The sequence below is a fragment of the Miscanthus floridulus genome, chromosome 6 (genome assembly GCF_019320115.1).
Source record: "Miscanthus floridulus cultivar M001 chromosome 6, ASM1932011v1, whole genome shotgun sequence".
Lineage (NCBI taxonomy): Eukaryota > Viridiplantae > Streptophyta > Magnoliopsida > Poales > Poaceae > Miscanthus > Miscanthus floridulus.
In genome coordinates, this window is record NC_089585.1 from 74,828,831 (window position 1) to 74,843,285 (window position 14,455).

Sequence of the window (14,455 nt, forward strand, 5' to 3'; positions counted from 1 at the left end):
CTTCCGGCCGGCGGCATCACGTGAACGAACGAACGAACGAGCGGACCAGGCCGAGGCGGCGAGGCCGCGACCCACCCCCACCCGGGCTGCCATGCCTGCTGCCAGCGACGCGAGCATGCACAGGATTAGCAGTGACGCGGCAGAATGGGCTGAGGAGGGCCCCGGGCGAGCTAGTGCCAGGGCTTCCCCAGGCTGCAGGCACACGTACTGCTGGGACGAATTGGGATTTGCTATTGCAGCGTTGGAGCGGAGTACTACGAGTGAAGCCCAGGCGCTAGTAGGCCTATGCTGTGCAAGTGCGTCACAGACTGCTCGCTAGCTGGTGAATGGTGATTGTGCCTTCACGGGTCCTTGTTGATGCATGCGCGTACCAAGACTGCTGCAGCCGGGGAATTGGGGTATCATCCGTCCTCCTCCTGCCCATGAGGCCATCATCCCGTGCCACCACACGTACTCCGCACTGGGCCTGTCTGCGTTGCCAGCGTGCAATCAGACCACGTCGCTACACTTTTCTTTATATTCTACTCACTCCATTACAAATTTTAACTAGTTTTAAGTCAATTCACTTTATCCTAATCACTTCATCCTAATTCAAGTTTATCTGAACCCAAGTCTATACAAGAAAAAATAATTTCTACATGCAAATAAATGTTGTGTACCAGATGAGACGTTTTTGTCTTTCCACTGTATTCTTGCATCTTAATTATGAACTCTATATGTAAATCATATGTTAGGATCTAGAATTCCAAACAAATATTATTGCATATATGTATGAGACTGGATGAGAAGACGGAGGTCATTGTTTCCTAAAATGCAACATGCTAGTGAAGAAGCGTTTTGGCCAGCGCTGAGCCTTGAACATGCATGTGCAAAGACAGAATATATACATACTGGTAGATGAAGACACGCACTTGCTTGTCTCAGATCACTACGGTGACGATCCTAGTATGTAGATGCTACGTGCTTGCACATATCATGCTGAAAAGCGTCTAACCTGCTTGTATCTTATAATTAAGGTCTATAGGTATCGAATTCCAAATTAACAGCAAAGACGAACCTTCTTTTAGCAAGTTGGTAGTAATAGAAAGAAATGTTGCCTTGTTAAATGCACCCAAACATACATACAAAAGTAAAAAGGCCTAGATGAAAGAATAAAGAGGCGATACAAATATTTTTACAAAAATAAATTATGTAATCATATTGTCTAGATTGCTTGCATGGTGGGCTAATCTGCCTCTTGCATGCAACTACCAGGACTGGCCTGTTTAATCCACCAAGGTAGGGACGTGTGGGTGCATCAATTTTTGGCATTCAGAATCACGGATAATACTCGATGGGCCAAGCCCAATAATTCACTGAGTTGAAGCCCTCGAGCGTTATCCGCGGCGTCATCCAGCCGTCAAAAATCGAGTGCGGAGCTCTCAGCAAAACAAAACAACTTTTGCTCAAAAAAAAAAAAAAAGCAAAACAAAACAAGGTTCAGAATTTTTCAGAAGAGGAGGTGCTGTGTCTACCGTCGTACCTTTTATACCAGCACAAGACCCAGCGAGGAAACGCCTGAAATGTGAGCCACGCATATCGTGGGACCCACGTGACGTGGCACACCACGTGGATACCCTGCATCTTCCGTACTTAAAGACACTGATGACTAGGCACAATCGATGTTCCGAATAAAGTGAGCCATCGGTCGATTGATCGATCGATTCCCCAATAATTCGGCACATCGATCTCCCGTCCATGGCGCACTCATGCAGCCGATGGAATGTTTCACAATGGGCTATGTATAGCACAGGCTCAACTCGCTACTGAATCCTGATTGCGACATTCTGCCAGAAATAATTGAATTCAGCATTCATATATATATTTCAGACACCAAATAACACGTTCGATTTTTTGAATCCGTTCGCCACCGAGATGACGTTCCACTCATTGTTCTCCTGGACTACATGCACTCTGCAGGATGGAGACAATGGCAGCTCAGCCTAGATAAAGGTGACCAACTTGCCACGTAACATCCATCACTGGCCGGTGCTAGGATGCTGTCGTCGTTTCATTTAACACAAACAACTGGAAGAACCAAGCGCGGCTAAGGGTGTGTTTGGTTAAGCTATAACTGTGGGAAAAAGCTGCTGTGGGCTGTGAGCTGTGGAAAAGATGAAAGCTGTTTGATTAAACAAATATAAAATATACCTTTTATCTTTATCTCTCTTGAAACAACTATAGAAGAGCTTTTTATTCCACCAATTTCAAAAAGCAGAAAGCCAAAAGCCAAAAGCATGGTCAAACCAGCTTTTAAAAACGTACTACGAAAAAACAGCCGTTTCTGAAAAAGCCGCCTCCAAAAGCAGCCCCTTTGGTTGGGCTTTTGGCTTTTTGGAGCTAAAGCCAAAGTCAAAAGCCCAACCAAACGGACCCTAAAACTAGTTCCTCACTCTATGGCCCTAACTCTAAGCTCTCCCATTCTGTCAGCAGCCCAGCCCGGGATTCACATAGTATGCTAGACGCTTCGATCCTATCTGTGCACCTTGATGCTCATCTGTTGTGTTCCTTGCGTGGTCAGGATACTAACAATCTGCTGAAAGAAGATTAACTTTAGCCACGGAGCAAAAGAGCACAGAAATGGACAAGGCACACGATGGAAACCAATTTTCAGGCTAGAGTGACTACCTACACATGTCAGCGAAATTCATCGTGGACGTAGTCTTCGTCATCGTCGTCGCTAAGGTAAACACTGCCATAAAATGTATAGGGGTTCTCAATCATCTCTTCCAAAGTTAGCTTCCCATCATGATCTTTGTCAACCTGCATTAAGGTTACGGTGAAGCAAATCGTACATGTCATCTCCCAGAAAAGCGGTTTATCACATGGATGCTCAAAGAGGAAGTTGGTAGAATTAGACTGTCCTTTTGGTTGACCACATTCAAATTGCCAAAAAGAATATCAAACAGCCATAGAGAATACAAACAGAAGGAAAGATGCAGTTACGGGACCATGCAAGTACAGACTAGCAGATTCGCACTCAGTAATAATCTGTTAATTTGGCGTTCTCTATCCATGATTTCTTTAGCATTTAACCCTAAAGCCATAGGCACCAAACACAAAACCAATAGGACATGACTTACATACATGATATAACTACTATCTGATTCCTAACTAAAGGTCTTCTCTTTAATGTTTTAGGCTTCAAACCTTGTTCTATATGGTTATATCCCACTCAAATTTGACCATGCTGTCCAGATTGTTGTACTTCCACTACACTCCAAAAAAGAATGAACAAAATCTACATCACATCAACAGAAACCACATGATAGACATGATACAATTTCCATACTGCAATTTTTTCAAGGCAACATATCAGGTGCAAACCAACCAACCTGTGCAAACTTGGAAACTACCAATCAGGACCACTAGATGCTGATCCAATAGATGGGGTGACGGGGCTTAAGCGCAAAAAAAAAAGGCCAGCGGGTGGGGGGCTTAAGTGCAAAAAAATCCCACCTCTCACCCCATCCATTGGATCAGCATCTAGTGGTCCTAATTGGTAGTTTCCAAGTTTGCACAGATTGATTGGTTTGCACCTGATACGTTGCCTTTTTTCTATGCACAATCTATAATTACTGAACACGGGATGGAACCAGACAAATGATTTTGCAACTATTTACGTAATGGATCGCAATATCTATTCAGTGTCTTCCTTTTTTGCCTATGCAAACCTATCAAACTTTATATTGTTGACATTACTTGCATGCTATATTAGGTTTTTGGTGATAATAGCTGATGATAAATAGTTAAACTGGTAAGTAATTATAAGCCCACACACTGTTTGCTGGAAGGCAAAATTGATTAGGAGCAAACCAACATGAAAACTTCTGTTGTGCCTGCAGACAAGTTTGAAATAATCTCTGAACTATATGAGCAGGCAACTCATGTACATTCGTGATGGTACATAAGTATTAGCGACTCCTTGAAAATACATGTTTAGCTTCAGTGGTTCAAAGAAGAAACTTATAAAGTAAAAACTAAAACTGTGCCATCTGATTATGCACATAAGCATGGCCATAGAATCTAAGTACACCTTGAACTAGTATAACAGATCAAAAGGTAACTTGTGTATATTAAGTAGAGAGTAAAGTTCATGGCCGGTCCTCGAACTTGTGGGGGTGTGTCATCCCGGTCGTCCAACTCAGAAAGTGTGTCATTTTGGTCCTTAAACTTTGTTTGGGTCTCGTATTCATCCAAACGGGTATGGTCCATACCCGCATACCGAGTTAGTACTTGATTGCACGAAATAGAAAATTAGCGTTGGTTATATATAAAATTGCGCAGACACAAAAATTACACAAATATTTATAAAGAGTAAAGTGCATGGCCGGTCCTTAAACTTGTGAACGTGTGTCATCCCGGTCCCTATACTCAGAAACTGTATCATTTTGATCCTTAAACTCAGTTCGGGTCATATAGCTAATCCAAATGGATCTAAACCCATAACCCATATAGCACGCTGACACATGAGGCCCACATGTCATCTGCCTGTCCTCTCTCTTCTCTTCCGGACTCGGCCGTGGAAGGGGCCGCGTGCGACATGGTCAGGGGCTGCTCGCGCCGCCGGTGAGCTGCCGCGCCCTCTAGCTCATGTTCGCCATGCTCCTCCGCCGCGACCTCCTCACGGACGTCGCCCCCGCGTCAACAAGTTCCTCACGCAGGTAGGCAGGCCTTCTAGCTTAGCCTGTGCACAGCTGCAGCGGCGACCAACGCAGCAGCGAGGAGGCCGGCGCACGACTGCTCGTCATGCGATGCTGTGTTCACGTGCGGGCAGGCGCTCGGTGGGCACATGAACTGCCACCGGCTGCTCCCAACCTTCCTTGCTTCTTTTCTTTCCCTTTCCTTTTCCTTCTCTTCTTCAACCTTCAGACAAACTTTTCTTTCCCTTTCCCTTTCCTTCTCTTCTTCAACCTTCAGACAAACGAGAACACGAACCAAATCAAGCACCAAGTCACCAATACGATACGAGTATAGGATGATGGCTAACCGCATCCACCAAGAAGCTCACACCTCCTACACTGGCAATTGCAGTCCTGCAATTCCTGTGCTATTCTGTATTGAGGTTCAGTTCCATGTCTGAATCACATGGAAGAACACTGTTCAGGCTAGTAGGGATTCAAATCGAGGAGCATGAGGGCAATTTCGTATGGTAGAAACCGATTTGGCACTGGATTGAGAGGTTCTTGCTTCTGAGGCAGTCCGTGAAGGATAAGTCACGGCGGCAGAGTGTGGTGGAAGACCGAGCTCGTGGCGCTCTCGCCGGTATCGTCCAGGAGGGTCGTCACGGCGCTGCGCTCAATAATGCCATCGCTCCATCAACCTGTGCATGTTGTAGTATGCGCTCTGCTTCGTCGCCATCGTTGTGGCTCCTTGGCTGCACCCATCACCGCCATGGACTCCTCGCCTCAGAGAGCCTGGGCACCGTCAGCAGTACAGGTGGTGGCCAGAACCCGTGGTAGAGAGCGGGTCAGATGGCGGCACCACGCGGTGTGCGGACGGCGGCCTGAAGGGGCGCACAAACAGCGGGCGCAGTGCATGGGGCTCACAGGTGGTGAGCGTAGCCAGGTGATGGTGGCAGACCTGCGATAGAGATGGCGTGCGCGCGTAGGCACAGCAGCAGGGTCGGTCGTCGTCGTAGAGAGGAGAGATGGAGCTGATACGTGGGACCAGACCCGTTTGGACGTACAGGAAACCCAAACTGAGTTTAAGGATCAAAATGACACAGTTTCTAAGTACAAGGACCAGGATGACACACCCTCTGGCCACACACTTTACTTTTTTACAAACTTTATGAAGGGTTGTTTTGAAAAAAAAAAAGTGGTAGTCTTCCTCTCATCCCGCCCTCTCCCGTGGTCAGCGGCGGCGCGGGCGGCGGTGCCGGAGCTGGTGCGCGCCATATCCGGCCGCGTGGCGGAGCACGAGGCGGGCACGCTGGTGGCCGTGGTGGGCAGCTCACAGGCGCTGCAGCTGGAGGCAGTCCGGGCCGGCGCCATGAGCCAGCTGCTGATGATGGTGCAGGGCGGCCACTCGGAGCGTGCCAAGCTCGATGGTGGGCATGGCCGGGCCCACGCTGGTGCTCCCCACCTTGCTCCCGTCGTAGCACAGCTTGAACGGCGCCACGGGCAGCGCCCATGGGATCATGGCCGTCTCGGCCGCGAACGCGTTGGTGATGGCCCTGTAGATCGAGGACTGCAGCACAGTGTAGGGCGCCACCGTGCTGAGTTTGGTCCCGCCCACGCCCTTCCTATTGATGGCCAGCAGCGTGGCGTTCAGCGGCACGGCGTGGCCGTTCACCTTGATGCCGACGAAGTACTCGTCCGACTTGTTGCCCTTGGTGGACACAGGCCGTGCTCACTGGGTTGACGAGGAGCGGGGCGTAGATGAGCGACGTGTCGGACAACACCACCCCCGGCTGGAACGCGTAGGGCAGCGCCAGCACGTCAGTGATGAATTTGCTGCCCGTGCTGACCCGTGTGACCGTGTTCTCGAGGAACCCACCGCCGCGTGGCTCCCGCCAGGTCCAGCACGGCCTTCACTGGCACCAGCAGCATGCGCTGCCGGAACCCCGTCGCCTACTGCTGCGTGGCGTCGTCCTTGCTCACCGGCAGCAGCACGGCGCTCGGTTTGCTGCCAGAGACGGCTGCACGGTAGGCCGACAGCAGGCAGAGGAAGAGGACAGCATCCACGAGAGGGCAAGCACTTGCTGGGTGGCGTGCCATGCTGTGAGTGTGAGCGTGTGGGACGTGATGCGTGATGGCGATGTGAAGTGCTATCAGCGGCACGCAAGGATCGATCTTTATAGCGAGGTAAGGAACGCGGCGGCGCAGGCGAGCAGCCACTGCCACCGGTGAGCAGGCAAGCCACCGCTGCCGCAGCTGCACAGGGCGAACAGGGGCATGCCGGCGAGCTGACCATGGCTGTGAGAGAGGTGAGATATGAGAGATAGAGCTGACAGGTGGGGCCAAACCCGTTTGGATGAATACGAGACCTAAACAGAGTTGAAGGACCGAAATGACACATTTTCTAAGTTTAGGGACCGGGATGATACACCCCCACAAGTTCGAGGACCGGCCATGTACTTTACTCTTAAGTAGACCATGGAGCTATATTCTGATAATCTGATATCTCAAAGAAAAAGAAAAAGAAGCAATGGGGGAGAATATGAACCAAACCTCTGAGATAGCATGGATAGCTTGCTGTCTAGAATAATAGCGTTCAGAAAGATAGAGCTTATCAAGAACAGGCTCTAGTTCATGCTCCGAAATAAACCTGCAGAAAAGGTCTTTCTCAAATGAATAAAGATTCAAGGTTATACGAAGTTCTGTTAGAAATTGCAAATATGTCCAATAGCATACCCATCATTATCTTTGTCAAGTTTGGAAAACCGGTCCTTCGCAACTGTTACGTTCCCAATATGGGAAATATCTGCATTCTCGTCATCATAACCATGTATATGGTCATGTAGCCCATTAAAGTATTCTTCAAAGTTTAACTTTCCATCACCATCTTTATCCCTCTGCCTGGATATGGCATAGTGAGTAAGGAATTTCAAACATAACCTCAAGGAAACTGAAGTGTGCTCTAATAGTGCACATAAATAGTTAATGATGGAAGAATATCCACCTTTAAAAACTCATTAGAGGGACACACAATCAACAACTTCCAAGTTTCCAGACATGATGGATCATTCAAAAGGTTCTTTGGTGTTCTAATCAAAGCAACATGCTTTACTCAGGTGTGTTAGTTTCTTTTGCGTCAAGTGATTTATTTATGCCTCAAAACGTGTGCCTCATACTTAGTGTTAAGTAGAGCCTAGTATAGAGATGTCGGGTTTGTAATTTATAAAACGTTTAGTATTATATGTATTTCCATCTTATGGAACATAGAAGGAGGAGATGGATATAAAACCTATAGTTGTTAAGACAAGCGGAAAGAAACTGTTGCCAAAACTACAAGAAACATATCAACAAGTAATGTGTAGCTAATATCATTTACTTCAAGAAAACACCAAAACTTTTATCAATTGCCTATCAAAACTTTCAAAAACTCATTAGAGGGACACACATTGAACCCTGTCCAAATCCAATTATTTAAATGGTATGAATAGGTTTAGTGTCTACTCACTACTGTAATATGATGATGTGGCACAACAACTTAGCTTCTTTTGCATTTTTAACTTTAAAAAAAAAAGGCAAGATCTTTTCAACGTCAACAGAGGCAGGGAGGGTTATTTAGTTTAAAGGGTGAAAATCACTTCTTTCAGTGTGCCATATGCAGAAAAACTGTTGTCCACACAGTTCACACATGTGAACAACAATTTTAAACATAAGACACTCATCCGAAGCTAACAAACTTGCCTCACAGGATACTAATTAGACTGCATGTGACACAGTCAAAGCGAAAGGATAAGAAAGATCGCAAGGGTAAGAAAAAATGCTACCAAGATTTCATAAAACATAGCCAAAGATAGGACAGTTTCATTAATGTCTCTATGGGCTCATGGCTCACCCATATCAGTGAACCAACACCCTCTTAGTTTTGAAGGGTTATACCTTCTTTAGTATATGTAAGTCATCTAAGTGCATCATCATGATTTTTGGACCTTGATTTGTGCTAATGTAGGTGAGGATGTATATTACTGCTTGTCACTTGTCAGCAATGGAATTGTTAAGTATCGCCCAAGAAAATGCTGAAGCTGTTGCCTGCTATCACTATCACTATTGCCACTCTGGCATCTAACTAAAACTTCATTTCACTATCACTAGTGGCTAAAGCCTGTTGCCTGCTACAGCATGAAAATGCTAAGTCTGAACAAATTTCACAAACATATATTTTGATGGCTCGAGGATTCAGGATTCTGAAGCCAATAATTGATTTGAATTAAGTTTATGTACCCTTTTGAGGCTAAACCCAAGATTAAACCACTCCAAGTCCTTCACAGCTATGCTGCTAAAATTAATGTAAACTAGGATAGAAAATAGTCGTAAGGATGAGAAAGCATGCACCTTATTTCTTGTCTGCAGAGCAAATTGATGATTTTGGGATTATCCGAATCACTTGGATTAAGGAAACTGAAGCAGCAACAGGAAATTCAAAAGGCAGATGTCAGGAAATAATGAAGAACCATATTATTAACAAATTTGATTTTTGGTACAACTGAAACGAATGCTTACTCATTGAACTCAGCTTTATCAAGGAAACCATCAGTGTTTGCATCTGAGGCATTGAAATGCTCCTCCTTCCACCACTGGAACCCCAGCATATTGCCGTCTCCTGCAGAACAAGAACCAAGCAATCAGCAAACCAACGTATGAAAATACAATGATAGCAGGAATTATTTCCTTGCATTGCTACACTCATTGCTTCACGCAGAAACAAAAGCAGAGTATTTTGGCAATGTTACCATGGGATTCTTGGCGCAGCTTATTGAAGGCCTCGAATGAGACTATCCCATCGCCGTCCTTGTTGTAGAGCTCCATCTCCCTGGCGGAGCGGTGGTGCTGGTCGGCCCTGGCTTGCTGGAGGTTCCAGGCGGTGAGCTCGTCGAGGGAGACGAATCCGTCCTGCGGGGCGACGTCAATCTTGGGGAAGAGCTCGCGGATGCGGTCGGCGACGTTGAATCGCTCGTCGTCGTTGATGAAGTCCTCCTCATCCTTGAGGAATTCCTCCCACTCCTTCATGTGGTCATCCGGCTCGCCGCCGTGGAGGAGGCTGTAGTGCTCGCGCTCCCACTCCTTGTCGTCCAGCCGGCGCTCCAGCTCGGCAATGGTCGGGTCGAAGGAGGCCGCATGGTTGTTTTGGTGCTGCGTCTGCTGTTGCCCCACGTTCCCACCGGAGGCAGCGCCGGATGATGGGGCGCTCTTTGGGTGGAGCTTGAGGCGGCGGTGGAGGCTGCGGCCGTGGGCGTGGGGCTGGAGGCGGGGCGAGTAGTAGGCGAGGAGCAGCAGCAGGATGAAGGCGCACGCTACGTAGAGGAGGAGAACGGTGGCCGGAGACTTCTTCCCCGCCGAGGCCGCGGCCGACGTCGGCGCCATCGCCGGCGAGAAGGGGAGATCGAGCGACGGGTGGGTGAGGTCCGTCTGCTGCGGGTCCAAGATTTGGACCCGTTTAACTCGTACTCCCCCCAACGGGTGCGGTTTAGCAAGCAGTCAAGCACGCAATGACGCAACTGCTCGTCAGCAACGAAACCCGCTTAAGGCGGTGACATGGCAAGGTCCCGTTGCGCCAATCCGTGTCCGAGACGTGGCCCGAAGAATTGACACGCATTGTTGCCATGGCGACGCGTGAACAAGTCCGGCTCGTCTTGTGGGCAAGACACGGTCGTCCTCTACTCGAACACGGAAGGCCCTGCCGCGTATTTCTATATATCAAAGCACGAAGGTTTAGCCGCCTCCCAGAAGGTTCGCCGCCTCCCAGAGTGGCCATGTCGGCCGTAATTTCCGTGTCCGTGAGAATCTTTCAGTCGGATGACTACTGTTGCTTGAAACGGATTTTGCCGGAAGCAGGATTCTGGGCCTGCTTCTTCTCTTTTCTATGCTTTCCATTACTGTTGTCCGGCTTTTACTTGGGAGCCAGCCCACCAAATATATACAGCGACTTCCTGATCCTCCTTCCCGGCTTCTCCCCCTTTCTTCCTCGCTCTTCGTTGCTCCCTCTCGCTCTCGTCCGCTCCCTCCCGCTCCCCCTCTCCGTCTCGGTCAGCGCTGACGGCCGCGGCCGCAGCTACCACCGGCCTGCGCCTGCGCCTGCCCGGCGACGTCTCCCGCAAGGCGGATCCGGCTCAGTACGGGCCACCCTGCCACGGCGGGGGACCTGCCTTTGCCGTTGTGGACCCCGCTGTTGCAGCTAGCCAAACCCTAACTCCGTCGCTTTCGTGCCCTTGCCGCTCCGCCGTCCGCCTCCGCCTGTGCTGGCCTCCGTTCGCCGGCTACGCTCCTCCACGGCCTCGCACGGGAAGGAGCCCCCGCCAATCTTGGCCTCGGCGACTCCGCTCTCTCAAAGGGGCCCGTCCACTGCGTCCTTGGGGGCTCAACGTTGCTCCGTCGTCTGCGACCTCTGGGCAGCTGCACGGCTTGCGGTGCTGCGTCCTCTCCGGAAGGTTCCAGGGCCCGTCCTTGTTCTTCCCTGCTGGTCCTCTTTCCCGTCTCTGGTAATTTCCACGCTCGCGCCGTTTCGTTTTACCTTTAGTGCGAGCCGAGGATGGTCTCGACGCGGTGCCGCGCCAGCATAGGCGGGACCCGGCGGCTGCCAGTGGCCGCTGGTGCGGTGCGAGCGCGGCGCACCCGCGCGGGCAGGACCCGGCGTTGGGCGCGGGTGCAGGGCGAGCACCCACTCCACACACATTTATCTATTTATTTATCTATGTGTGTGTGTCTGTGTATCATCTGCTCCACATCCACCACTTAGGTGGCTGAGCAGGCTCCTGAAAATGCGTCTGTACATGCAGAAGTCATGAAGGCTACCCCAAATTAGAAGAATGTACTGTCAAAATTCACAACTTATTTATTCGAGTTCTTTAACACTATTTTTTTTGAAGGTCAATTCTTTATCACTAAAGGAAAAATTGTTCCTGTTATAAAGCACTGCATTGCAACCTGAGCTGCTTGTGATGTGGTCAGCATCATGTTAATTATTTCGCTTTAGCTTAACTGATATTTGAGTTACAAACATGCAGACATTTTGTCCTTGCTACATAAATTACTTTTGTCATGTATCTACTATCTATGTATCTACAAAGTCAAAACGTCTTACAATTTACAATGGAGACAGTAGCTTACAAGGTGGATACGCTGATTTCCAAATCATTTTTATATCTCTCTATTGAAATCAGCATGCCTGATCACTTAGAACAGGACATGGCTATTATCCTATTGATGATTTTCTATTTATGATACGTACAGTTCTGCTTGTAGATGTATGATGAGGCTAAAGGTATGCTAATTATTGTGCTTCAATCTTTCGTTTTTTATGCCTGATATATCTACATTAAACTCCTAATATTGTTTCCATACAAAGATTAAACATATTTTTTCCCTGCGCCTTAACTAGGTGATTTACCGGCGCGCGCGATGGCGCGCGTCATGGACTAGTACATATACAAGCCGCTGCTGTCTAGCTGTGGGAATAACATCGTGTCATTGTGTGTTGGCTCGTGCTGATCAATCTTGGCTACCATCCATGTGCCCTATTCGCTTGGGCTTATTTGGCTAATAGGTCATGGCTGAAAGTACGGTTGACTAATTTGGTGTGAGACAAAAATATGATTTGTTGGCCTGAAAAAGTACGGCTTATAAGCCAAACAAGCCCAAACGAACAGGGGCCTCCGCCTCGCGCCGCTGCAACGGCCTCGTCCGCAGCCCCGACTTCCACGCCCGGTACTAGTGGCGCGCTGGCGTCTTCTTGGACCTTGTCCGAGACACAAACGACAACGGGTTTCTTCCGCGCTTCCTCACCGGCCCCTCTTCAAGCCATGCGTCGGAGCTCAAGCTCGATGACACTGAACCTCGCCTTGTTTCCTAGTTCCAGCAGCGCGTACTACCAAGGAGGCCTCCCTCTCCTCGTGGCACACTCGGCAGGCGGGCTACTGCTGTGCACGAAGAGGCGCCCCACCTCACAAAGCGTGCATTACTATGTGTGCAACCCGATGACGCGACAACGCGTGGTTCTCTCGGAGCTACGGTCCCTCTGCTTCGACCCGCAGTGTGCGCTCCTTGACGGTGGCTGGCACGCGATCCCAGTTCTAGGTGGTGGTCATTCGAGCAATGGCAGATGGAAGACACGGACATTCGCCTGAAAGTCTTCTCTTCAGGCACCGACCAATGGGAGAGCTGAAGGATCTCGCTGTTCGAGTCTTCCCTTCCCTTCGAGCACGACTTCCTGGCCATGGCCGGTGCTAGGCCAGAGCGGCGCCAGCCTACTGGCTGCAGCCGTGGGACTGACACTGGCCATAGCGTACCACAGCGATGGCGACTCCTTCCAAGTCATCGCGCTGCCTTGCCATCTTGCTAGCCGCAAATGGGACCAAGGTGATAGGGGAGCGCCATGGCGGAGGCAGCCTTCGGTTCATGGAGGCGCACACGTCGGTGCTAAAGGTATGAGAGTGGGTGTGTGATTCATAGTCATCGCAGACTGACAATGAGAATAGCACGGGTCGCTTGGACGCTGCTGCACCAGGTTGGCATCACGGAGCTGCTTGGCATGGAACCCAAAAGCCACAGCACACAGGCTCTCACGTCACGCCAGTGCCAGTCGGCTTCCACCCAACCGATGTTGATGTCGTCTTCCTCGAGTTACCTTGGGCTATGGTGGTCGCCTACTCCATGGAGCATGGCACCATGAATCTGCAGTGCACACACAATGTGGTATGAACCCATTAGGGTTGAATCCCAAACTTTCGATGAGAGGATGTGGGATAACTCGATTGGTGGATGGAGACGACGTTCACGGCCCGAATACAGCCTTCTAAGCTGTGCTTTAGCAACCGATACACCACCTCCAATGACTGTCGCGATCTTGTGGAGCGCGTCACCCAGCCACTAGGGCACTCGTCCTATAAGCAATCGAAGAACTAGCAAGAACAAGTATAATAAGTACTGAATTTACTAGATGAAGATGAAGGTTTTCAAACTCAATCTCAAATAAGATGGGGTTCTAGAGACAAGAAGAAGGACTGTTGATCCAGCATGCGCGCTTACAAGCAAGTAGCGAGAGCTAAACTTGATCTAAATAAAATTCAACTGTTCTTGGTGACGGCTAAGGGATATATAAAGGTGAAGAGACTGACTACCAGGGTGTTGGGGTCATGCTCCAACCCTAGGACATGTCTCTAATGGACCTGACTTGATACACGGCCCATTGGGCCAAACTAAGACGACGTAGTACCTTTGGATATAAAACCTCTCGGTAGTAATTCGGTCATTGTGGCCGCCTCAAAATAGATATGGACTTGATTCTAGATCCATGTGAAAATAGACTTCATAAGGATTCCATGAAGTACTTGAATGCCCCAATCCGAGTCTGCATGCGACCGTGGTAACCATCACAATTTGGAACTGTCCTGTAGTCCGAATCTAGCCTACGCGAATCCTTTTCCCTTTCGGTCATCTCCCTGGTTCCTAACCAAAATAAGAGTGCACACTGTCTCCATGGTCTAAATATGATGGACATGAACTTAAGAGTGAACTTACTTGATGATTAAGTTGACGAGCACAGGGCGCGAGTAATAGGACCATAAACTAGTACTTGTGTCGGCGTGGATGTATCGTTGGTGTTGATGTCCTCATCATCCTCCTCTTCTTGCATTTGAGTTGTCCTCGACTCAAGCTCTTCTTCTTCTCCCAAATACTGGCTTTAAATGTGCAATGTTAAAAGTGGGACTAACCCTAAAATCTGTAGAAAGATTGAGCTTATATGC

General features: G+C 48.9%; 1 protein-coding gene and 2 pseudogenes across 5 annotated transcripts; 1 reads left to right on the forward strand and 2 right to left on the reverse strand.

Moving 5' to 3' along the window:
• Nucleotides 1–2,173: 2,173 nt before the first annotated feature.
• LOC136456150 (uncharacterized) lies at nucleotides 2,174–10,214 on the reverse strand. Of its 5 annotated transcripts, none has more exons than XM_066455932.1 (7): nucleotides 9,446–10,207; nucleotides 9,216–9,315; nucleotides 9,048–9,113; nucleotides 7,398–7,562; nucleotides 7,215–7,311; nucleotides 2,672–2,802; nucleotides 2,174–2,572 (listed from the first exon to the last, which is right to left on the reverse strand). In XM_066455932.1, the coding sequence occupies exons 1-6, from the start codon at nucleotides 10,074–10,076 to the stop codon at nucleotides 2,677–2,679; spliced, it is 1,185 nt and encodes a 394-aa protein (XP_066312029.1). In that variant the 5' UTR covers nucleotides 10,077–10,207; the 3' UTR covers nucleotides 2,174–2,572; nucleotides 2,672–2,676. The 5 variants fall into 5 exon arrangements, with proteins under 5 accessions (XP_066312029.1, XP_066312028.1, XP_066312027.1 ...); XM_066455931.1 differs by having other exon boundaries at nucleotides 2,174–2,575; XM_066455930.1 differs by having other exon boundaries at nucleotides 2,174–2,575; nucleotides 2,668–2,802; nucleotides 9,446–10,206.
• LOC136456151 (probable aspartic proteinase GIP2) lies at nucleotides 4,777–7,191 on the reverse strand (annotated as a pseudogene).
• Nucleotides 10,215–12,258: 2,044 nt separating the features above from the next.
• The window catches only part of LOC136460712 (uncharacterized), a 41,883-nt pseudogene continuing 39,686 nt past the window's right edge, over nucleotides 12,259–14,455 (forward strand).